This window comes from Enoplosus armatus, chromosome 11 (assembly GCF_043641665.1).
Source record: "Enoplosus armatus isolate fEnoArm2 chromosome 11, fEnoArm2.hap1, whole genome shotgun sequence".
NCBI classification, from domain to species: Eukaryota; Metazoa; Chordata; class Actinopteri; order Centrarchiformes; family Enoplosidae; genus Enoplosus; species Enoplosus armatus.
This window is the reverse complement of record NC_092190.1, coordinates 20,856,719-20,880,372: the sequence shown is the minus strand read 5'-3', so window position 1 is coordinate 20,880,372 and position 23,654 is coordinate 20,856,719. Positions and strand designations below refer to the sequence as shown.

The 23,654-nt window shown below is 41.5% G+C and overlaps 1 protein-coding gene across 1 annotated transcript in view; it reads right to left on the bottom strand.

Annotated features, from left to right (window-relative positions):
• Positions 1-1,323: 1,323 nt before the first annotated feature.
• The window catches only part of spegb (striated muscle enriched protein kinase b), a 33,911-nt gene continuing 11,580 nt past the window's right edge, over positions 1,324-23,654 (bottom strand). The window contains exons 4-41 of the mRNA XM_070914127.1: positions 22,024-23,579; positions 21,714-21,857; positions 21,422-21,604; positions 20,321-20,487; positions 19,955-20,043; positions 18,525-18,700; positions 18,059-18,319; positions 17,771-17,929; positions 17,289-17,478; positions 16,927-17,156; positions 16,400-16,519; positions 15,626-15,730; positions 15,027-15,233; positions 14,805-14,928; positions 14,441-14,613; positions 14,248-14,360; positions 13,919-14,087; positions 13,676-13,772; positions 13,245-13,445; positions 12,975-13,032; positions 12,738-12,815; positions 12,419-12,591; positions 12,307-12,333; positions 12,013-12,165; positions 11,377-11,419; positions 11,163-11,231; positions 8,304-11,040; positions 8,048-8,197; positions 7,039-7,155; positions 6,474-6,641; positions 6,155-6,277; positions 5,543-5,707; positions 4,467-5,256; positions 3,916-4,155; positions 3,532-3,755; positions 2,172-2,247; positions 1,758-1,907; positions 1,324-1,579 (exon numbers count right to left, since the gene is read on the bottom strand). Of these exons, the coding sequence (XP_070770228.1) occupies positions 1,324-1,579; positions 1,758-1,907; positions 2,172-2,247; positions 3,532-3,755; positions 3,916-4,155; positions 4,467-5,256; positions 5,543-5,707; positions 6,155-6,277; positions 6,474-6,641; positions 7,039-7,155; positions 8,048-8,197; positions 8,304-11,040; positions 11,163-11,231; positions 11,377-11,419; positions 12,013-12,165; positions 12,307-12,333; positions 12,419-12,591; positions 12,738-12,815; positions 12,975-13,032; positions 13,245-13,445; positions 13,676-13,772; positions 13,919-14,087; positions 14,248-14,360; positions 14,441-14,613; positions 14,805-14,928; positions 15,027-15,233; positions 15,626-15,730; positions 16,400-16,519; positions 16,927-17,156; positions 17,289-17,478; positions 17,771-17,929; positions 18,059-18,319; positions 18,525-18,700; positions 19,955-20,043; positions 20,321-20,487; positions 21,422-21,604; positions 21,714-21,857; positions 22,024-23,579 (10,261 nt within the window). The remainder of the gene's footprint in view (positions 1,580-1,757; positions 1,908-2,171; positions 2,248-3,531; positions 3,756-3,915; positions 4,156-4,466; positions 5,257-5,542; positions 5,708-6,154; positions 6,278-6,473; positions 6,642-7,038; positions 7,156-8,047; positions 8,198-8,303; positions 11,041-11,162; positions 11,232-11,376; positions 11,420-12,012; positions 12,166-12,306; positions 12,334-12,418; positions 12,592-12,737; positions 12,816-12,974; positions 13,033-13,244; positions 13,446-13,675; positions 13,773-13,918; positions 14,088-14,247; positions 14,361-14,440; positions 14,614-14,804; positions 14,929-15,026; positions 15,234-15,625; positions 15,731-16,399; positions 16,520-16,926; positions 17,157-17,288; positions 17,479-17,770; positions 17,930-18,058; positions 18,320-18,524; positions 18,701-19,954; positions 20,044-20,320; positions 20,488-21,421; positions 21,605-21,713; positions 21,858-22,023; positions 23,580-23,654) is intronic.

The following is a 23,654-nucleotide window of genomic DNA, read 5'->3' as shown; positions in this document are numbered from 1 at the left end:
ATAACAACAGTGTCCTCATAAACATCCTTTCTCAATCAATTGTAGAGGCTATTTTTACACTGACTAATGCTAACTGGTTAAGGGCACTTGGAGGCACCCCAGTGTCACCAGTGGGCGACCCCCTGAATAATTTTACATTCAATGAGGGTCTAGTGTCTCAGGCAAAGTTCTGTATGTGTAGTCGAAGAATACATTGACTCACTGACTCAGCAAACATGTAAACGTCATTTTAGTAAATTCAGAGATGAGGGTTCCTTTACACTGGACTGAGTGGAAGAGTTCACTTTACCTGGAAGCCAATGTGGTGGTTGTTAGCTTATCTGTGGTGAGGGAACTAGTGTCTGCCAAACACCAACACAGGGACAGCCCTGCATGGAGCTATTTATGATCACTTGGAGCAAAAACAATAAATGAGCTAATAACAAAAAAAATGAATTCTTTCTGCTTTTGAGACTGAGAGAATCATTACTATCCTATTTTGTGACATTAGGGAAGAAATGTGTGCTGATTATAAGAGTCATTTTCTAATAGCCCTTGTAGAGAATCCCCCAGCGTATCCTCTAAACTCAATTTTAAAAACTCAAAACAATAAAGAAACTGGAACTGCTACAATCTTGACAATCACTGAGATGCTACAGCAGTATAAAAACTCCGGTACTGTAGCACAAATAACACTGCTTTCATTAAAGTTGGATTAAGTTTATGGAGAGCGATATTTAGCATTCTAGGCCGTCCTTAGTCAAGGACACGGAGTTAGACATCATAGAGTGAACTTCTGCTCAGGAAACATTTGAACATGATATGGTAGAGCTGTTTAAGCACTTCTTCTTTTGAAATTGTGTATTAAAGTATTCATTATTTTGGAATCTTGTGAATAACCTTTAACATCAAAACTCTATATTGTTAATTTTAGGCCTTTCATGGGGGGTTACTACAATGTATTAATATGTGTCCCCTCTAATCATTGTAGAGTCGACAGTAAGAAAGGAAGTCATTTATCCAAAATGTCAAATGCCAAAAAAACAAACCTTGAGGTACTAACTTCAAGACAACATCCTGACTTGTATGAACAAGGTCCACCATGTAAAAAATGCAGCCAGGCTCTTGTAACTTCGTAAGAGTTCCCTTCGGTGTGAAAGCATTCTTTTGGATTCTCTTTCAGAACCAGAGAAGAAGAAGTGACGTCTTTGTAGATCACAGCCACTGCTGGTTTCTTGAGTTTTAAGTTCAACAACTCAAACCTGAAGGGACCACCTCGCGGCCCAAAGTCTTGTCTGCCCCCCCCCCTTAAAGTCCCGCTAACTGGTGTTTGGAAGCCTGCTTTCACTGGGTGACAGGTGTGGTGGGTGAAGTTGGCACATTTGGCGTGGCGGGGCTGGTGGGGGTTTGCGGCGAGCTCTGGTAGGACCGCAGAAGAACTTTGTGCTTGGTGGCCACCTCCTCTCGCCTGCGCTGCTGGTCGGCCAAGAATTCCTTGAGACGTGTGGTTGTAAAGGTGAGAGTCTGCCTACGAAGGCGCATCAGGTAGGCATCTTGAAGCCAGGAGTTATTGAAGCAGTCCTTAATGGAGGGACGGGCCCTGTTGAAGACCAGACAGTGAGGATCCAAATGTTCAAAGATTTGATGCCACTAAATTGAGTAACTGATCAGTATGTATCTACTTTCTACTGTAAAATAGTAGGTTTCAGCAATACACAGTGATAGATGTTAACTTCAGAAATTATGGGAATTACAAAAAGGATTTAGGTTCAGCTTACCAAGGGTAGCTACAGAGGATCTTTTTCAGAAACAAAGAGGCACTTTGGGACACATTCTGGTAGAGTTTAGAGAGGTCAAACTTTGCCGCCTGGATCCTGGCTTCAGTCTCCTGAGGATCATTCTCAATGAAAGGCGACTTGCCACTCAACCTGGGAAAAAATCAGGGGGGATCCCACAAAACATATCAGCAATGCACAACAAAAGATAAGATCAGTTGTGAATTAAATCAATATTATAAGAATAGCAGAAAGATGTCCACAGAGTGACAAATTACAGTTCATAGAAAAGACCTGAAATCTGCAATGCAAATGCACTGGACACAATATCAATCATAAGCCTCATTTCACATAAAGAACATAACATTTCTATTTAGAGAGGGCTTGCTGGGCGGGAGCTGTGAAAGCAGTGCTCACATGATGAAAGTCAGCACGCCCACGCTCCAGATGTCAGCTGGAGGGCCTACAACATCCCCTTTCAACATCTCCGGTGCTACAAGGAGAAGAAAGGAGTATACACAGTTTATATTATTTTACACAGAACTTTAATTACATCTTCAAAGTGTCTTTGTACCACACATACACTGCAGTTCATGCCTTACTGCCTGTGATTCTGCAAGTGTCGTGACTTGATGGTGTATGTAGCTTTTTGAAATGTGTGAATGCATAGTTTGGTTTATAATTCTCCTGTGTTTTCATAGCTGGTGCACACCCACTGACAAAACAGTTACATAAACCATCCACAACAACATCATAACAGAAGATTTGTCTACTGTAAACTATCAAAATCAGTCTTTCTTCCGTGTATGTAAGCGGTTTTTGTATAATTTTCTTCCTAATAAATGAGCACAATAGAGGTTGCCTAATGCATACTTAAAGTTAAAAGTTATATATATTTTTTTCCAGTTACTTAGTACATTCATTGAATACTGTTCTATGCAATGATTTCTCGTAATATGCACCTTACTACTGGAATGTAGTGCAGCATAACTTAAAGTTAGGGACATTAATTTCTCTGAGGAACTTTAAAGTTTGTTTGCTGATATTTCTTATAATATTGGAGATTGTTTAAACTAGTGTGTAGTGTGTGTAATAACTGCTTTGTGTAAGCAAATCAACGTAGTCATCTTGTGTGTATGTGCTTTGTCCTCATGTCCCTCTTCAAAGTTTATGTAACTCAATGACAAACTAACTACATTTTTCGGGATTGTATTGTCCTGACCGATCCAATACATTTAATAATTGATTTTTTTTGGCCACTTGAGGGTAGCGCAACAAGCTATAAACACACTGACCTTGTAGGGTTGATGGTGGCTAATGTGTTTAATGTATATTTACACATCCAGCAGATACAGAACAACATCAGCATTCATTTGGAGTCATGTTTGTGGTCACCTGGTGAATGTCCAATATTCACTCTCATTTTTGTTTTGGTCTTAAACAACTCCTGAAGGAAATATCTGGCTCTTTAGCTGCTGAATGCGACACTGTGTTCACCAGCTGCTCGCTAACTTTGTCTGTTATTTGGTGCTGGGCAGGTAGCTTACAGTCTGTTTATTAAGGCTTTTTTTCTATGAAATGAGCTGAAAGATTCTAAAAGGCTCCATAGAGTTGAGGGACTTTGCAGAGGCAGGTGATAATTCTCTGTGGGTTTGTCACTACAAGCGACCCTGTTAACATTACATGAAGTTATTTGATCAATTGTTCATATAAAAATATTGATTAGAGCAGCTATCATTTTACATTCCCAGTGGTCTGTGAAAAACTGGTCTCTTACACATGTACTCCAGTGTTCCGATAGGAGGGCTGAACTGCTTGAGGAAGAGAGGATTGTAAGTCTGAGCGCTGCCAAAGTCGATGATCTTGATGACATTCATGTAGGTGACAATGACGTTCTCTGGCTTGATGTCCAGGTGGAGGATGCGTCGGGTATGGAGGTAGTCCAGACCCTGGAGGATCTGCACAATGTAGGTCACCACATCATCCTCTGAGTATCGGAATCTGAAACACACCAGAAAACGGCTTGTTAGAGGACTCCAGGCAGAATCCTTCAAGGCAGTTGCTCATTGATGCATGTGTAAATAAATTCTGCTCATGCAGTGTGAACGGGACACCAAGGAAAGATTTCACAACAGACACGCAACCAATTGAACTGCTTCACCTGTCGATGAGGCTGAAGAGCAGCTCCTTCCCGCTGCAGTACTCGGAGATAAGCACCAGGTAGCGCGGTGTGACGTAAGCCTCGTGCAGAGCCATGACCCTGTCATGATGGAGGGACTTGAGGATGTCGTATTCCTGCAGCACCTCCTGCTTGCTGTCTGCCTCATATGGAACAATCTTAGCCATAAAGAGATTGCCGGTGGCGTTTTCCCGGCACTCACGGATCACACCAAACCGACCCCTGTGTGATAGAGAACAAGTCAATGGTTCCTTTTCCAAACGCTATATGACCATGAGGCAAAACGAGCAGAGAGAGAGAGAGCTGTATTTAGGTACAGCTGCAAATCCCAAATCTGAATGATGACATTTTTTGGTTTGTGGTAAAAAAAAAAATCCAAAATGAAAGAGTTAGAAATATTGATTATAGCAGCTATCTTAAAATTGCAGTATCTTGTTTTCAAGATACACCTTGGAGTTGTCAGCTCACATTAGAGTTAGTTTTGCTTTAATGGGTTCTTTATATTTAAGTCAGGTTCCATCAGTAGAGATTACCTTGCTTTCTCATCCATGAAGGTGTAAGGTTTCTGTGGAACTCCCTGGCGCAGAGATCCCTCTCCAGGCTTGCCCAACGGCGTCCTGCGTCCCGAAGGTGTGACCCGTCCTGATGGTGTGACCCGTCCAGATGGGGTAGCCCGGCTGTCCCCTCCCTGCAGCACTGGTGTCAAGCTCTGCACCACCACCACCGGTGGTGAGATAGTCACAGGAGTGACTGCAGGGGTGGTGGTTGTCGGGGTGGAACTAGGAGTTGGTTGAGAAGGCGGGGTGACACGAGCGGTCGCAGCTGGCGCGTACATCGGAACAGATGAAATAGGTTTCCCGATGACGCGTGCAGGTGGTGGTACAGGAGAAGGGGGTTTGTTGGTTATGGGGGGAACTGCATTTATAGGACTCTGAGGTTTGGGTGGGACAACAGGGGGAGGTGCCAGTTTAGTTTGGGGTTTGCTCACACTGATGCTAAGGGTGGTCTTGGCTTTGGCTGGCGTGGCTTGGACAGCTGGGGTGGTCTGAACAGGAGCTGGTTTGGAGGCGGCTGGACTAACAAGCGGAGTAACAGCAGGGCGGCTAGCATCAACCTGCACAGTGGGTTTAATGGTTACTGGAGAAGCAGATTTAGCCACAGATGGAGCAGGAGCTGAAGTTGAGGCAGGGACAGGTGTAGTGGATTTAGGAGGAGGTGGTTTAATGGGAGGCACTTTCATGGATGACATCATCACCACAGGCGGAGGTGGACTAGTTGCAGGGACAGTCTTGACCACCACAGTAGGACTGGATTTAGCTGGTTCTAATGAGAGAGAGAGAGGATACACATCAAAGACTTGATCTGATATAAGAAAAGGACAATACATACAACATGATGATTCTAATGTCTGACAAAAGATATCCATATAACCAATGTAAGGTAATGAGTTGAGCAAAACAAGAACTACACAACTTTAATCCTTTCAGTGTCTGTACATTGTTAAAGACATACATCAACAAGAACATAGAAAGCAGCTCAATGTGTATTTGACAGCCTTATCTAAAATAAACGTAAAGTTATCCAAGCTTTTCTTTGAAATAATACATACCTGAAGCATCTAGGCTTACTACTTCTGAAAGGTTACTGTAGGGGCCCTGGCCAGCTTTATTGACACATGCCACCCTAAACCTGAAGGAGCCCCCTGCTGGCAAGTCAGCCACATTGTAATAACAGTCTGCCACCCCTGTAGCCACAATCAACCAGTTGGTCTCACCTGTGGAGTAAAAATAAGACAGTTTATGGTATGATTATATCACACTTGCTATTATTCTTAATCAAATACACACACACATACACAAAAACACACACCTTGTTTTGCTATTCATAAGCCAGCCTCATTTCTAATGTAAAGTGATTTAATGATACTGTACATTAGAGTTCAGCACAAAAAGATACTTCCAATCGGTTCAATGTTGGTTGTAATGTGGCGAGGCTGCTATGCTGTAGTTCAGGTTGTTGAACATAATCTGCTGTAAACATATAGTTCACTACTTCACCTTCACCACTGTATGCTATGGCCTACATGCATGTTACCATAGCAACCTTAAGATCACTTGTTTTATTGATGTGGTCTTGTTGATTTAAAAAAAAAGCATTTGTGTACATCTGACAATAGGCATCTGTCTAAAAAAGGAAATAAAAGATTTTAGTAAACACTGACCCTCCGCTCTCCTTTCCAGAGAGTATGTGCAGGGGGCCATGGTGTCTGAAGGCCTCCACAGAACCAAGGCTGTGTTGTTGTACTTCTGAGGTATTTCAGGGGTCCCAGGACGATTGGGCAGACCTGTAAAAACAATTATAAAGGTATTACATACATTCATCTGTCTTTGCCTTCCAGTTTCTTCCCAGTAGACTATAACAGCATTTCATCCTGTATTTATTTATATAGAGTATTATAATACATAATATATATTGTATATAGGACTAACAAGGTTTACTGCTCCTCACAGATTGACATAAAAGTATGTCTCAGTTCTTACGAGCAAGAGATATTGTGCAAGAGCTGGACACAGAGGCCAGGGGGTTTGTAGCAACACATTCATAGACTCCTGCATCCTTTTTGGTCGTCTGCATGATCATCAGTAGCTGCCGGCCATCAGGGCAGGCGATCATGTTCATCCTGGCATCAATCTCCAGGGGCTTCTTATCTGAGGAAACATACATGCATGGTCTTTGATTATTATAAGATATGATGATGAAGATTAAAGTTTACTTATTATAAATGATAAGGATGAAGAGTGTTTACTCTTCAAAGAAAGTTCTGTTAAGATTCAAAAATATTCTGTATTCAGTTTCTAGAACAATTTGGGATCTCAATTGTTTATCTTATCTCCTGTGATTTGCACTGTATGCAACATCTGTTGTCATGTTACCAGATGTTAGTATATAGCAAGATGCAGTGTAAGCTGTCATTATGACTCTGCACTCATGTTCTCAAGAATAATTATGTAAATTATTGTAAATAGCAAGTGAAGTGATTATAACCATTCATCTGTGAGACCATCAGTTAGGTAATACTGCCTTATCTACATCAGAGATCCTTACCTTTCATCCAGTTGATGTTTGGGTGGGGGCTGCCTGCTGGCAGACAGCTGAGTGTGACTGGATCCCCCTCTAGCAGGACATGATCTCTCAGCTTGATGTGGAATACTGGAGGGAAATCTGTGAACAAAAGACATTAGACCACTAAAACCATGTCTGTACTTTATATTGATCAAATTAAAAGATTTACTGTACCCAGTGATGGTTAAGACTATCATCACTGGAACCATGGTACAACTTCTGGCCTAAGATCAGCTAGGAACCTTTGTCTTTGTGTTCTTCCCACATATTGTCCCTTTTAATTTTTGCTATTGCTATAAAGAAATGAATAAGACACACAAAGGAATCACATTTATGAATATGTACATCAAGCTGTGTTTACTGATATTGACATACAATCTATGTTTTATGGTCTGGTAGAGAACATAGCATAGAATATTTAAAATATTGACATTTTGGGAATTAGGGTTATATGCTTTCTTGCTGAGAGTTAGATGATTAAGGGATTAGTACCTCTCCCATAAATATATGTTAAGTATGAAGTTACACCCAGCAGCCAGTTAGCTAGAAATAGCTTTCCTGGTTATGTTTGAAGGTAACAAAATCTGCCTACCAGCACCTCTAAAGCTCACTAATTCAATGTTATATCTCATTTGTTTGAACGGAAAGAAGAAAAAAAACTACATGTTGTGGTTTTACTGGGGGTTATGTGCTAGACTATATCTCGGCAAGGGGCAATCACTTCCTGAAGTACCTGCTGGTTGCCTGGCAACAAGAGCGAGATGACAAGAGCAACAGAGCCAGTCTAGCTGTTCGTCCCTGTTTCCATCCTTTCTGATAAGCGAAGCTAACCAGCTGCTGGCTCCAGCAGTGTATTTAATGGACAGATACGTGAGTGGTCTTCTTTGTATAACCCAAAATGTTGGACTATTGCTTTAAGCTCTCATTACCTTATTCTTGACTCAGTGCAATTACAATCCCTTCATGCACCATATACTCTTATGTGACTTACCAGAAGCCAGTCTGGAGTACTGGCGTGAACGTAGGGAACTATTTTCTCTGGAGATTGCTGTTGGTATATCAGGCTGTGATACTGTCTTGTCTCGCTTCCCTCTGGTCAGGCCCCATCGATCCCAGCGGGATCTGCGCTCAACCTCCACACCTTTTTACAACAAAAAGACAATCAACTCCATAAAATTGAATGAGGTATTCTATAGGCAAATGTGGAGTAAAATGTTCAATAAGATGTACAAGTAATTGCTTCACACCCTTTGATATTTCTGACTTTAGGCTGGACATAGAGTCTAGAGACTCTGATGAGGCACCATTACTGGCCTGAGATGCCAGCTGGTTCTGAGGAACACTGGCAACCTTCATAGCGCGACTCTCGGATGTTGAACGACGAAGCATGGAAAGAATGGGTGTCCTCTTGGGTTCCTTGTCCTCTGATGCTCTCCTTTCCTCTGAGAAGCTGCGAATTCTTGTGGAGATCCCAGCCACTGTTGATTCAATCTTTCTGCGCATTGCCAAGACCGGTGATTCATTAGGTTTCTTAAGCTCCTTTTCATCTTGTTCCACCAACGTATCACCTCCACCATCCATGCGCATCATCTCTACTTCCTTCTTCTCCTGTGACCCTCTTCGGCCAAGAGTCCAAGAAAGCCTACGCCTTGAAGCAACTGACTCTTCTTCTTTGGTCATTTCGTCCTTGCGCTCAGCTGACGGAGTTCTCTTCAGGCGCATAGATAGCCTTCTCATAAAGCCTTGGTCCTTTTGAGCTTCACGAAGGTCCTGGACTGACTTTGACTTCTCCTCAAGCCTCCTTGGTGCTAATTCCAATGGTGCACCAATTGGCCCAGGTCTGTATATCTCTTCACCTAACTCTGTAGAGTCTGATGAAGTCACTTGTGATTTGTCATCATTCTTTGACCGTGACAGGAATTTTAGACTTCTTGAGAGGGAAGACTCACGTTTTTTGAAGCGAGCCTCAAAGACCTCTTCAGAGGTAATGTCCTCTAAGTCGACACCTGCTGAGAGCTCTTGTTGGGATGAGGAATGTGTGGTAGTCTTTGGTGGACTGGGTTCTTTTGTGATCATTTCTGGTGATGCTACCCTGGAGTATACTGCAGGGTGCTCAGTGGTTGATATGATGGCTGGCTTTGGTGGACCTGCAGAGGACATGTTGGCAGGTGAAGATGTGGGTATAAATGTTTCAGTTGATACTGAGGATGACGAGGTGGCTGGAACAACAACCGGTGTAGAGGGGCCTAAAGGTTGGTCATTGAGTGGCTGAACTGAGGGGACCATGATGGTCTGCATAATACTGGCATATGCTGAAGTCCTTCCATCTGGAAGAACAACTCGAGCAGGAAGCGAGGGTGTTACATAGTTTGACACAACATTTGCTGCGGGATGGGAGTATTCTTGTGTTGGTCTCACCATAACTGAGTTTGTGGTTATGATCATATCAGAAGATTTAGCAGGCATATTTACTTCTTCTACTTCCTTTTCTTCAGAAACATCTACATTTTCATTTGATTCAGCAACACTATCAATTCCTTCCTCTTCTTCTTTCATAATCTCTTCTATTTCTTCTTTCTCTTTTTCTTCTTCCTCCATTTTTTCATCTATTTTAGAGCTTTGGACCACAAGAGGAGGTGTAGGAATTCTCTGGCCCGTATACTCTGATTCAATCATTGGTTCTTCTGATATACTCATGTCCTTCTCTGAGAAACCACTTGTGCTTGATCTCTCATCAAAATTACTATCTGTTGTCAGCCCATCCATCTTTTCGTTCATAGTCTCATCAGGCTTTATCTCCTTCTCCATGAATGATTCCTCGCTCTCTGTTTTGGTTGGACTTTCCTGCACAACAGACTCTGGTGTTGGTGGTTTTGGCGAAGGTTCCCTGGGAGTCACTGGACGGGAGTCTAGCTTGGTTTGCTCAGTGAGAGATGACATAGATATAGCCTCCTTGAGCCTTCTCTCTTCTATCTGTGCCAAGGGAATCTCCAAGGGAGCTCCTGACCGACGGTGTAAAGCTATGGGTTCTGAGTCACCTTGACTGAAAGAAGCAGTTTTGCGCAAAACTTTGGGTTTGGGAACTTCGTCCCTTGCGGAATCACTGGATGCAGCTCTAGTTAGTGGAGGCGGTCCCAAACGAGCAGTACGAGAGTAGCGATCTGAGGATATTGCACGTTTTTCATCTCCCATTCCTAATGTTTCCAACAGAGGTCCTCTCAGTCCACTCATCTTGTTGTCCACAGAGCCACCGCGAAGCAGTCGCTGTCTCATCAGTTCGAGTTTAAGAGCATAGTCTTCTTGACTCATCTTGGCAGTTCCTGGGCTGGTGCTCCTCCTTGGTAGTTCCATAGAGACAGCTTTCTTAAGAACTCTCCTGCCATCCTCTTGGTTTTCTTCTCCAGCTCCCTCCTCAGGTGTAATCCGGAGCAGCAATGCACTGTCGGCTGAGCCTCCACGTCTTAGTTCTCCTCTTCGTCGTCCACTCTCTGGTTTGTCTGACTCCATGCTTGAACCTCTTCGCAGGGGTTTTCTAGTCAGCTCTGACTTTTTTGGTAATTCAGCAGGTGATTCTTCATCTGAGGAACCCCTTTCATTGTCTTGTGACAACCTTTTCCGCTGGCGGCCTTTACTTGTTATTTCAGCCCCTTCTTTATCCTTTTGTTTAGGGTCACACTCCATTGACTCCTGGGCTTGGACAGGAGACCCAGGCCATATACTTGTTCCATCCTGCTTTCCTGTTTCCTGCTCATTCGTCTGGATCTCATTCAATGACATCCTTGATCCAGAGAATTCCATGTTAAGTGGCATTGGAATAAATGGCAGTTCATCAATGTCTTCATCAGAATCTGAGGATGACGATGGCAAAGGTGAACCTTCTTTGAGGTGCCTGGGAACTGCAATGGAGATATGGCTGGAGGAATCGTTCAGCAACTCGGGTATGGACCTCATGACCATTTTTGATTTATAGCTGATTAGTGAACGCTGTAAAAGAGGAAATATGATACTGTGAAAAAATTTAAAAGATGTGACCATTGAATTATTTAGATTTATTCCGGGTCTAATGCAATATATAAAACCAGAATAGGAAATAAAACATCACCCACCTGCCATTTTCTGCGAGATACAAACTTCCTCAGAGCCTCTGTACTTATGGCCTTCCCCTTGCTAAGTGTCTGTACAATAAATAGACATTAAATGTATTAAAAAGAAATTAGAAATGGGACCTTGCTAGTAAGTAAGTAAGTATCGTTCAGTAGAAATTATTGCAGATGTGGATGATTAACACTGTAGCATGAAGTGCCACTGGCCATGTCTTACCTTGAACCAGGGGTGTCGAAGACATTCATGAGTATCAGGTCTCCTAGAGGAAAATTATGGCATATTTCAGTCTTCAAGGTTCATGCACATTTGTCTTATCTATCTTAAATGAAAAGCAACCAAGGAAAACCATATGAGAGTTGCAGACTAGAGAATAAGGTAATATAAATACCAGCTATCAATCTCAAAAGCATCTAATATTGAAACAAAATCAATGACATGAGCGACTTTGTCTTTTTATCCACAATTTCTCTATGCAGTTACAAACTGGCAGAGAGGAAAATCTTCTGGCTTTATTGACATGAGACATCTTCCAGATGCTTAAACAGCTTTGAAAACTTAACAAATTATCCAAAACAGACCATATAGGACACAAATATCAATTATCTATCCAGCCAAGATTGTTGCAACCTGATTTCTCACCAGTTCTCATTCTGATACACTGTTTACCTATAAGACCTGTACTGTATGGACGATAAGATTGACTGAAAATATTTATTCCAATATCTCTTGTATTATTCAGTATACTTGCTTGTTGCAATTATACAGTATATATTCATGCACTGTATGTATTTTACACAATAATTTTACATAAAAAAAAGATCTTGATGAATAGAGATCAGTAGTGTTACTCACAGCCTGTCTGCTACTAGCAACTTTATGATGAACCCTTTAGCCTCTCTGCAAAGGTCAGCAAACATGCTCTCCTCGAAGGCCACATTATAGTTCCTGATGTTCAGTACGGAGCTGCGGTCATTCTCTCCAGCAAATGGAGAAACTCCTGTCAGACTGATACCAGAAACAAATATATTTAATGACAAGCCTACAGGTCCTTAACAGGCAAACACAAACACAAAAACTGGCATTGATATACAGCATTCATACATTTAATGAAGAAAATATTATTATGATAATAATAATTTTACTCACCACAGATATGTAATAACTCCAATTGACCTAGGAAAATAAAGAAAAGAATTAGGAAAAGGTGGTGTGTTAAAACAAAACAAACAAACAGTTTTGTTTTAGATCCGATAGATACCAGATGTCTGATGCTTTTGACACAGGAGTCTGATTGACAATTTCTGGTGGAACAAATTCTGGTGTGCCATATTTGCAGTATTGAGCCTCATCAGGTGTGATCGCCACTGCGTTGCCAAAGTCACAGATTCGGATCTGATCGCCATGGGGATCTGACATAAGGATGTTATCAGGCTGAGGAAAGAATATGAAAATAATGTTTCATCATGTTCTGCCATCACAATAAATGTTGTGTGATCATTTGAAAACAAAAACAGTTCCAGTGCTTTTTAAGGAAAAAAAAAATGTTTTATATCCAAAGGAAGACAATGCAAGCCTACCTTAATGTCCAGGTGAATGATGTTTAGATGATGAAGGTAGTCCACTCCCTCAAGCAGTTGTCTTATACATGAACGTACCTGGTGGTCCCAAAACACAAACATACAAGTATAGCCGTTACTTTATTTATTTTTCGTATATAATTAAATTACATACATGTTTTTTACATAATTAGATTGAAACTGATACGAAATGTTTAGTGTGAGATTTGCTGTGCAGTCATAAAACACGGGACTTACATCAGACTCCATTACTGTAGACTTCCTTGTAAATCTGTCAAGCATCTCCTCATGGCATCTTAAAAGACTGATTAAGGCTATTCGCTCTGGGACTTTAGATGCATTGTACAATAAATGCTAATTGTTTGTAATACATTTACAGCATGTATGCATGTGTTTATTTCACATTTAACAAGACAAAAAGTGAAAAAGAAAACATTTTTTATTCATATCACATCATGTTGCTTACTTTCCAATTGTGTACTCTCTTTAACTGCATAATAAGGATACATTTCAGTTATGATGATGACTGCATTCTTTTTCTCAAAGGCATCATGAAAGTAAAGCACTCTCTCGTGGTCCAGCTTGGAAAGCAGGTTCATCTCTCTGAGAGCAGATGCCTTCTTCTTGGCCCGTGTGGAAATAAACTTTGCAGCGTAATCCATTTTGCCTACCTTCTGGGTCACACGTTTCACATAGCAAAATGCACCTCTAGAGGAAAAAAATCGAAACCAAATTCAAACGTGATTTCAACCTTCATCACCACTCAAATACGGACTAATTCAAAATCTGTTCAAAATAGTAAGATTGAGACAGTATGACATGAAAAACAGCCTCCTTTTAGACATTCCATAAAAACTGGTTCCAGAGCAGACAGCGGCTCTCTTGCATTATGTTGCATCAAACTATGGGATTTCAAATGTGGGCTTAAAATGGCTCACCTCCCAATTTCCTTATGGATGTCATAGTAGTCAGTCAGTCTGCGCATTTTCCTTAGAATAGTCTCCTCATCGTCCATTGGATCCTCTTTACGTTTAGCTACAGTAATGAGCAGGTTTTAATTAGACAAAGGGAAATGTACAATTGAATACAAATAATTACAAGAAAGATTGTGTGCTCAGTCCTTCACTTTGCTTGTTAGCGATTGTTAGAATTTTTATGGCTCTGATGGATTGACCTTCTACCTTCATGAACGGTGAGTTCAGCTTTACAGGACACAGATCCTGCCAAGTTCCTAGCAGTGCAGGTGTAAACCCCGGAGTCTTCTCGACGGGCGTTTAGGACCACCAGGGAACATTCATTATCGTCGTACACAAACGTGTAATGACTGCTCTCCGACAGCAGGATATCATTCTGAAAGTTTGAAAGTTTTGGCAATGGTTCATTTAAGATTTATAACAAAAACTGATCTGTTTGGTGAAGTTCCATTTTAAAAGGTTAGCCGACTGTATAGTTCAGTCTAGGCTGGTAATCACTTATTAAGTTACTTTTGACTACTAAAATGACTAAAAACCTTGAACCAGAGGATGTCAGGAATGGGTTTGCCCTCCACAACCACAGCAAATCGAGGGGTCTCCCCAGCACACACATCCAAGTCCTCCATGATAGTTTCAAATGTTGGTGGAGCTGTGGACAAAGTTACAAGTTAGATTAGCTTCAGACAGACACATTAATATACATATATATAAGATCAATCTACTGCCTACCTGCCATCTCCACGTTGAAGGTGCAGCTGTCGCTGCCGTACTTGTTGGAAGCCACAAACACCATCTCTCCGATGTCAGCACTCTTTACTTTGAGCAGCTTCAGCGTGTGCTGGTCGTCATCTGGCATTGTCATCTCGTACAGGCCCAGCTTGCTGGCCAAGATCACTCCCCTCCTGCAGAAAAGGGTTTTAACCAAGATTACAATGTGAGCCGCAGACTATCACTGGGCAAGTGTGGTGGATGTTTGGGTGCTTTGAGTGTAAGTTAGGACACAATAATATACGTTTTTTTTTATATATATTATACTTTCTCAAGTTATTCCTTTTCAAAAAAGAGACATCAATAGAAACAGAGACTGCGATACCTCTTCCAGAGGACTGCAGCGTTGACATGATTGAGGGTGACAGTGATGGTGACTGACTGGTTTTCCATCACATACACAATCTCTGGCTTATCAATAATCACTGGAGCCTCCTGAAGATAGGAACCTAGAAGAAAATCAAAATGCACACACAGATAATATTTAATAAACAGGTAGCGCACACTGATGGATGGATGGATGGATGCTCCAAAAACCTGAATGTACCTCGGTCCAGGAGCTGCACTGGGTCGGTGGCAGGTGAGGGCTTGCTGAAGGCTTTGGAGGTGATGGTCAGGACCCTGAAAGCATAGCGCACACTTTTGGAGAGGGTGGTGATGGTGTAGGTGGTCTCCTTCAGGCCAGATGCTATGATGGTCCACTGGATGGAGCCCAGGGCTTGTTGTTGGATGGCATACATCAGGGAGCTGGGATCTGAAAGAAAAAGGGTTTAATTTGTTAGCTAAGCTGCAAAGAAGGCTTAAATTAGATTATTTTTCCTATCACTTTGTCTACAGTTAGCGCAAAGGAGTTAAACCAAATGTCTAAATTGAAACATGTTTAAAATATATATTTTAAAATGTAAAATGTTTTTAATGTTCAGTGCGTACAAACTACAAACTATTGTGTCTACTGTCTGTGTGTGTCTTTCAGTGTCATTTACTCTGTATCAAAGATCTTTGTGGTTTTGCTCGGTGTTAGAATGCATCGTGTTAAATGTGTTTGCACTAATGTCAGCAGTAAATTCTTCAAAAATAATAATAATAACAATAATTTACTTATCTAATCTGGTGGACAAAGTGATTCTGAATATCATTTGTGCGTACCAATGGAAGGGTCCAGCCTCCTTGGTTTCTTCCAGCTTAAGGTGATGGTTTTACCAGTGATGGATTCTATCACTGGAGTCCCATCGGGAGGGTCAGGTAGGATATCTGAAAATGATGACAATGGATTTAGAGTACAGAACGCATTGACCTACTTTGTATTATTGACCGTAATTATCTAAACATCGGGCCTCACCAGAACATTTTCCTACTCTTATCCTAAACTTGTCTTACTTTCTTTCTGTAAGGGTTGCTCTTGTAAGTTGGATCCACCAAACTCTGTTACCTTCATCACCAAACTTCATCACCTGTTCATGAGTATCTGCGCGTTCTGGATATTTGATCATGAGCATAATCTACATCATATAATGCTGCATGTTCTGCTTCGTTTGTGGGCAAGTTTCATTCAAAATGTTACCAAAGAGTAAAAAGAAGATTTTCACATTGCAGAGCAGACAAAAACATAACACATTTTGCGGTTTCAGTATTGATATTAGAGGACCACTTTGTTGTTTATAATATTTTCTAAACAATTAGAAAATAGTTATAGTACAGCTGCCAATGATGTACCATCAGAGCAGAGCTGCACTGTGACAGGAATAGAGAGGGAATGGTTTGGCATGAAGTTAGATGCTAAAAACATGTATGAGAAAATTGATGAATGCCACAAATTCTAATATGTGCCACTTAAAAATAAATCTGTTGGATAGAGAGGTTCTTGCATGAGGCCCATTGTGTTTTTGTTGAGATGCAAGCCAAAAAAGGACTGAAAATCACCTGTGACATAAAGATGAGCATAGCAAGTGGCCTTGCCAATTTTGTTAGAGATGACACTCTTGTAGACACCGCCGTGGGCATGGCACACAGAACGGATGACCAGGCTGTGGACGTCACGAACTGCAGGAGAAAGCAGAGATATGAGGAAGGATATGAGCTATACTGGTCTGCATCTTTATGCAATTTAATTCAACAGGTCAGATTCAACACAATCCCCCTGCCGACAAAATTAGAAAAATGAATGAATGTTCAAATTCTTAAAATGACCTCTGTCTGAAAAGTAGTAGTAATACAGAATTCTAACTTCTTTGCATCACAAAAGGACATGCTTTTTGTTCCTGACATTATTTACTCAGAACATTAGTGTGAGGTTACATTACGTACTGCTATAACAGGGTTTTATTTCATGCAAAGACATACTTATACTCCTCTTTGTTCATTTTCATTTGGATTAAAATATTAATTTTACTTTAATAAAAAAAAACCCTGAACTTTGGGAGAATGTTAATCCGTTTTGAAAGACTTACACTGAGTCATCTTTCTGTCCTCTGTGCTCTCGATCCTTTTGCCGTTGTGGAACCAGACAATGGTGGGGTATGGCAAACCTGCCACTTTACATTTGAGCACAGCCTCCTTTCCCTCAATCACATCCAGGTCATAAAGGGGTTTGATGAAGTCAGGCATAGTGAAACGCTCCACCTCATTCTCTGGAACCTCTGGCTCCTCTGGGATCGATGGCATCTTCTCCAGTTTAGACCTGGGGGAGGGGAAGACGGGGAACACAAGGATGTTACCACATAGAAATAAAATGTTATAATTCATGATATAGAGAAGTCCATGAAACACACAAAAGCTATGACCCGACATTCAATGAATAACGTGCTCTTACATCTGTGAGGAGATGGCTGGCCGAGGCTCTTGTATGTAAAGTTCGGCAGAGGTCTCTGCGTCCCCGTGACTGTTATGGGCCGTGACAGTGTAAAAACCCTCGTCCTCGTTGGTCACATGAGAAATAATGAGAGAGTGGCGGCCGCCCTCCTGAAGAATACGAATGTCCTCACTTTCTATGAGAGGATGGTCTAAAGAAAAAAAGAGTCGGTATTTATGCATCACTTTAGTAATAAAGTGTGTTATAAATCACAAAATCAACAACTCAGAGAAAGTGAGAAATATAAAGAGGTCAAAAATATAGAAAAAACAATAGGTAATTTCACAAAGGCATGGATGTTCATGTTAAAGGTTCTGTGATCCTCCTGGGTGCAAGAACAATTTCTAAATCCTAAAAGCAAATCTAACAGGTGATTAAGATGAACAGGTGGTTCTATCTACATCTAATGTAGATCTTAATGACACCATGAAGAACAGTCCTACCAAAGTGACTCCAGATGACTTTAGGAGATGGCGTCCCACTGACTTTGCAGTCGAATCGAGCGTTACGCCCCTCGATCACTTCTAGAACGTCCAGCTTGCGAGTGAAGAGTGGTTCAATTGAAGGGATGACTTTGAGTCTGCCACAGGAAGTCACTTCCTCTGCAGAGCAAGCATTTGAATTCAAAAGAAGCAAAAAAAGGCAGACAGGACAATGATTACATTCATTTTAATTTTACATCACACATATTGTGATATTTACATATTGTGATATTTACTCTTGAGACGTACCTTTAGCGGTGCTGAGCTTGCACACGTATGTCCCGCTGTCATCCTCGTGTACAGAGTTGAGCAGCAGCCGGCATTTTCTCCCATCAAAGTGCATCTTACAGTTGAGCAATGCCGGCTGGATCAGTTTACCATCTGCAAGCCAGTCCACATCAGTGTCCTTCGGTCCGATGACATGGCACTCAAACAAAACGGTCTCTCCAGCCTTGGCTGTGATGTCCCTGACTGGGCGGATGACAGCTAAGCCTGGCTCAACTGGTGGAGCTGGGTGTGAATAAAGGACATGAAGAGAGTTGTGGTATCAATGTATAACTTGACTAACAAGTAAACTGGTGTTTAGTCACAATGTAGTAAATAGTTTACTCGACAAAACTAACAAAGACTAACAGATCCATTATCAACCACAGATAGAGAGTGAAATGTGGATTTGAACATTCTTAGAAGTGACAACATTTGAAAAGAAGCGTACCTTTTACCTCCAGCTTTCCTTCACACTGCTTTGTCCCATACTCATTAATGATCTTACAGGTGTAAATCCCTGAGTCTGATCGCACCGCTGACTTGATGGTCATTTCAAAAGCGCCGTCTTCTGTCTCGCGTACAATGTGACGTGGCCCTGTTTTTACTGTAACTCGGTCCCTCAGCCTACAAGAGAGGAGAATTAAGGGAACAATTGTTGCTGTGTTTTAAAAACAAGAGATGAATCACTCAAACCACCACTCAAGAGTGTTTGAAGGATGACCAAGCACACACTTTTTCAACTACTGTACAAGCACTCTTCTGGCTGGTATGAAGGGGGTGGGGGGTGGGATACATAATCCAGGACTGCCAATATTATGTTTAGCACTTTCTTTTCTGCTATTGTCTCTCGAGTTATGACTAACTCCAATGACAGAACCTGCCTGAGTGATTCAGCCTACTCTTGTCTCCTATATTAAAGGATAAGGCTGGCATTATTCTATATTGCACTTATTGTCAACAAATCCCATGAAAAGACCGAAACCTACCATGTGTTAGTCCATCTGTCAATGCTTTCCATCTTCCCCACAAAGGCTTTCATAATCAAAATTTGAACTACCATTAGAACGTAGGAAAAAGTGTAGTATTCGATCTGTAATCACTTGTTCGAACGCAAAATGGAAAAAACTAGCGAGTCGTGCTGAATTGATAATCATGAGACCAGACCACTTAGGTGGTGTAAGCAAGTATTTTTAAGAGAGTATTTATAGCAGCAGGCTGGTGTACGTGGGATTGATTTAAAATCAAGAACAGTGCCCATGTACATGGTAATGAAGCCATGTGTTCTTATTAGTTCCTTGACAACAACAGAGCTGCATGGCACAGAGGAATACGATATATTAGGCTCTGGTCTTTTTGTGGGATTTGTTAAAAATAAGAAAAATATGGAATATTGCCGGCCTTATCCTTTGAAGCTGCTGTCCGAGCTAACAACAGCAATAAAGAACCACTAGCTGATAGAACATATAATGAAGTGTTCTACACACATACTAAAGGACCTGACACTTGTAAGGAAGTGCAGTCGTATCTGGCTCTTTTTAGATGGCCTGAGCATTGTATGTAAATTCCAGATTCTTTTCTAAGAGCTCATTAGTTCAGCCAGATATTCGTGTTTCTGGGCACTGAGCAGCTCCATGGTAAATGGGGGGAAGCATGTTATTCTTCCCTTTTCTCTATTAACACTCATTCTGCCAGCCTGGAGATCGGTAGGCAGTAAAAATAAAGCTTCCACTTCCTATAACAGATGCAATAAAGCAGCGTGCTCTAGAACAAACCATACAGTCAAACATGCTTGCTCATGGGTTGTGATACAGAGAAGGTCTTTTCCATGTCCCATGCAAGCGATGAGTTTAAGTAGTTTGATGAAGTGAGGGGACCTACCAATAGAGCATGGGTTTGGGTTGTCCACTTATTCGGACAGACAAGGTGACCTCCTGTCCTTCAATGACAGCTTGATCGCTCATTGTTACCTGTAATGTAAGTTAGAAGTTGAGAGATGCATTTTACCTGTAAGTTTTATTTGATAGATGCGTTGATGGGATGACCACGCAACGGACAACACGTTCATACAGGAAAATTAATATTGATAGAATCAAAGACATCCCTGTACATAAAACATTTTCATGCAATATTTTGCAACCAGTCAGTCAAAAATGCAGTTGAGTAAGTGTCAATGCTAAACATACAGATGTCATACTCTAAAACGGGGGGTCAATTAGGTATCTAATCCGCTCTGTAGAGTCTCACCAGGAATGCAGGGGGTCTCCTGAATCGTGTGTCAATAGTTCGCCTCGGCTGTGGCCCTCCAAAATCCATGACTTCCTCCAGGGGACTGAGATACTCCTCATCAGATGTAATAGGGCTGCTGATATCCATAGGCACGCCCAGGTTTCCCTTTGGCTCCTGCACAGACTCTGTAAAAGCAACAAGATTACATTGTATTACATGTTGTACGTTCATACAATCCTGCTTACAAGCAAGTCATTTTGTCTCTGTAAACTTTATGTTTTGTTTCTGAGAGCACAGCTCAATGAGAACACAGGAGTTCAAGGAGTTTATGTATTCAAAAAACCCAAAACAAAGCCCCCCCCCCCTTAAAATATAATTAGAATCTGAGATGTCAAATGTTATCCAAACAATAGTGGATTCATAGTGGGTGGAGCCAGTGAGCCTCAGTGGGCATTTTATAGGTTCAGTTTTTCCTCTGAGTTGCTATGGTAACTATAAGTGAGGTTGTTCAGCTGGAATATAAGGCACAGACATTTTGCTCAGAGATAATGACAAGGGAGCAGGAGAGAAATCAGCTGAAAAACAATGCCAATGTGGGAAGAGAGCACAAAATGTTTTTTTTTAAAGATGGAGAATGAGAGCTATTAAAATGAACAATTATTGTTAGGTACATTGGCCTGTTTTTGGATATGTGGGGTATTTTCAAATGTATCTATGAGAAAAAGTAAGTGTCCTATTCCATTTTGACAGACCATAATACCAATTATCAGGTACTTCATCCAAGTTAAATGGGCAGACATATATGTCAGTGTAGATAACAATAAAATAATACATGTCTGTCGTGTTGGTCATAGTAGCATGATGCGTTTCATGTTAATGGCTGTAATATTTTATCTGGTTGAACTGTTTGTAATTTATAATAAGCAACTGTTGTTTTTGTAGACACACAATTAAAACCTGCACTACAGAGTCATTTCTACTAACCAACCAATTAATAGCACTTCCGTTGCATAATAATGCTAAACAAATCATTTATGATTAGGTTTTAGTTTTGAAGAGTCAAAACAGTACTGTAAATATCACTTAAGTTTCAACTGATATCCCAAAAGTCTTACTTACCTGCTTTAACTGTAAGGGTGGCACTGCTGGACGCTCTGCCCACCTGATTAACAGCAGTTACACAGTATTTTCCTCCATCACTTATTCTAGCTGATTTGATGAGCAGACTGTGTCGTTCACCCTCCACTTTGACTGTGTAACTTGCAATGCTGGTGATTTCAGTGTTGTCTTTTGTCCAGGTAACTTCAACAGAGAAGACAGAAGACAAATAAAGCAATTTGTATATTGATTGCTTAAATATACAATTCAAATGTAGGTTTTTGTTGTTAAAACACACAGTACAACATGTTACCTTCAGGAATGGGGGTGCCGGCAATGATACATTTTAGTAGCACATCTGCACCAGCAGATGCTACAGTCTCCTGGAGGGGAAACTCAAACACAGGGGCCTCCATTGGGTCTTCTCCAGCAGACACATAAGAATCATCTGAAGAATCTGCACAGTTTAACAAAAGACAAGCCTGAAGTAATTTTTCCTGTGATCAAAAGAGGAAAACCTGCTTTAGTAAGGAATGAGTAATGGGTTGATTAAACATTAAAAACAAGAAGACTGGAATTTCACACTACTATAGAAAGCTAAATGAAAGAAGCATAAATCTAACCTAACTCTGGAGACATGGGCCGAGGGCGACGGTTCTTTCCTTTGGTCTTATGCTGTCGTCCTTCTTTGGCACTCGTAGTAGTAATCTGCTGAGGCTCACTTGTCTTCACAGGAACATCCTCTTCCATCTTTTCATCTTCAACAATAATTGCAGGGATTCTTATCTTTAAGGCTGGTTTGGATAGTTCCACTTCCATTTTCTCCTCCATTGGAGTGACTGGTGACATCCTTGAGGGTTTTGGAGGAGGTTGAGGAGGAAGATCTTGAATAATGACAGACCTTTTCTGTACCAGTGGACTTTCAGGTCGGTTTTCAATTTTTCTTAATACTAGTTCTATTGGTGTCTTTCTCCCCGAAGTCTCATCTTTTTGTGATGTTTGCACAAGAGATTCTTGGATGTGCTGGGATTCTTGCATTCGAGATACCCTTTGTACAAGCGGACTTGGTGGCCTTCGTTCAACCTTGCGTAATGTCAGCTCAGCAACATTTCTGCTTGGCGACTCTTCCCTTTGTTGATGATACAATGCTGGTGATGATGATCTCTGAATGATTTCTGTAACTGGACTGACTCTACTTAATTCTCTCACTGACCGTTGTCCTGGTAAGTCAGATAACTGCATGGACTCTGGGGTGCCTGCAACTTCTCCAAATCTACTGACTGTTACAGTTGTTGAACCAGTGCTTGCTGTCTTTTGGGGTTGGGATTTATGCTGTTCATGCTGTGTTTGCTGTTGTTGTTGCATCGGTTGCTGACTTAGATCCCTTCCTCTCTGTTCCTTTGCCCACTGGGCACGTTCCCTTTCTTGAAGCTTTTGAAGGACTTGCGGAGGAATAGGTTCAATTTTCCTGAGAGGCTGGCGCTGCTTGCCCTTCAGAGTGAGCTGTTCAGTTGAAAATGACTTCTTCAGATGAGGTTTACCCACAAGTTTCTTAATGCGCTGGAGCTCCTCAGTGAACTTGTTCTCAATGTCCTGAACCTTTTGGGAGTAGCGAGGTTTGTCCTCCAGCGAAGCAGCTCTCTGTCTAAACATAGATCTCCGTTCAGCAGCATCCTCTTTCAAAGCCTCTCTTAGATCTTCCCTTGAACTTTCTCTAGAGATGCCCAGCCGGCTTCCTCCATCATCTGAATCTACAGATCCGGCAAGATTGAACCCTGCCCAGGATCTTCCCGAGATGGAACCTTCTGGAACATCAAGGCTTCGTCTCCGCTCTTCTAAGCCACGGACCTTCTCAAAAACCTTTGAGCTTGCCCTGGTGAGCTTTGGGGATGGTCTGAGAGTAAATTCTTTCCGGGAGTACTCACTTAGTGGAGTCTGTGGTCGGGAGTCTTGATTGCTACTTTGGGACACAGATTTTGGCTGCTTAACCTTTTCTTCAAACTCCCCAGGCACTGTGTCTTGGTATTCAGTTGGCACAACAGGTTTCTTCCGCAAGCTGAGAGGTGTAGTTGAACCAGAGCGACTTGGCATTGGAGAGGTGGAGGGGCGTTTGAGTCTTGGGGATGGAGGTGGGAGGACTTCAGGGGGAGATTCTCTTGAAAAAGTCTCTGACTGGCTCCTGAAATAGATTTGTAGGTTGTTACTAATTCACAATCTGCTGAGTATTGTATTTTAATGTGGAATTTGAGTTCAA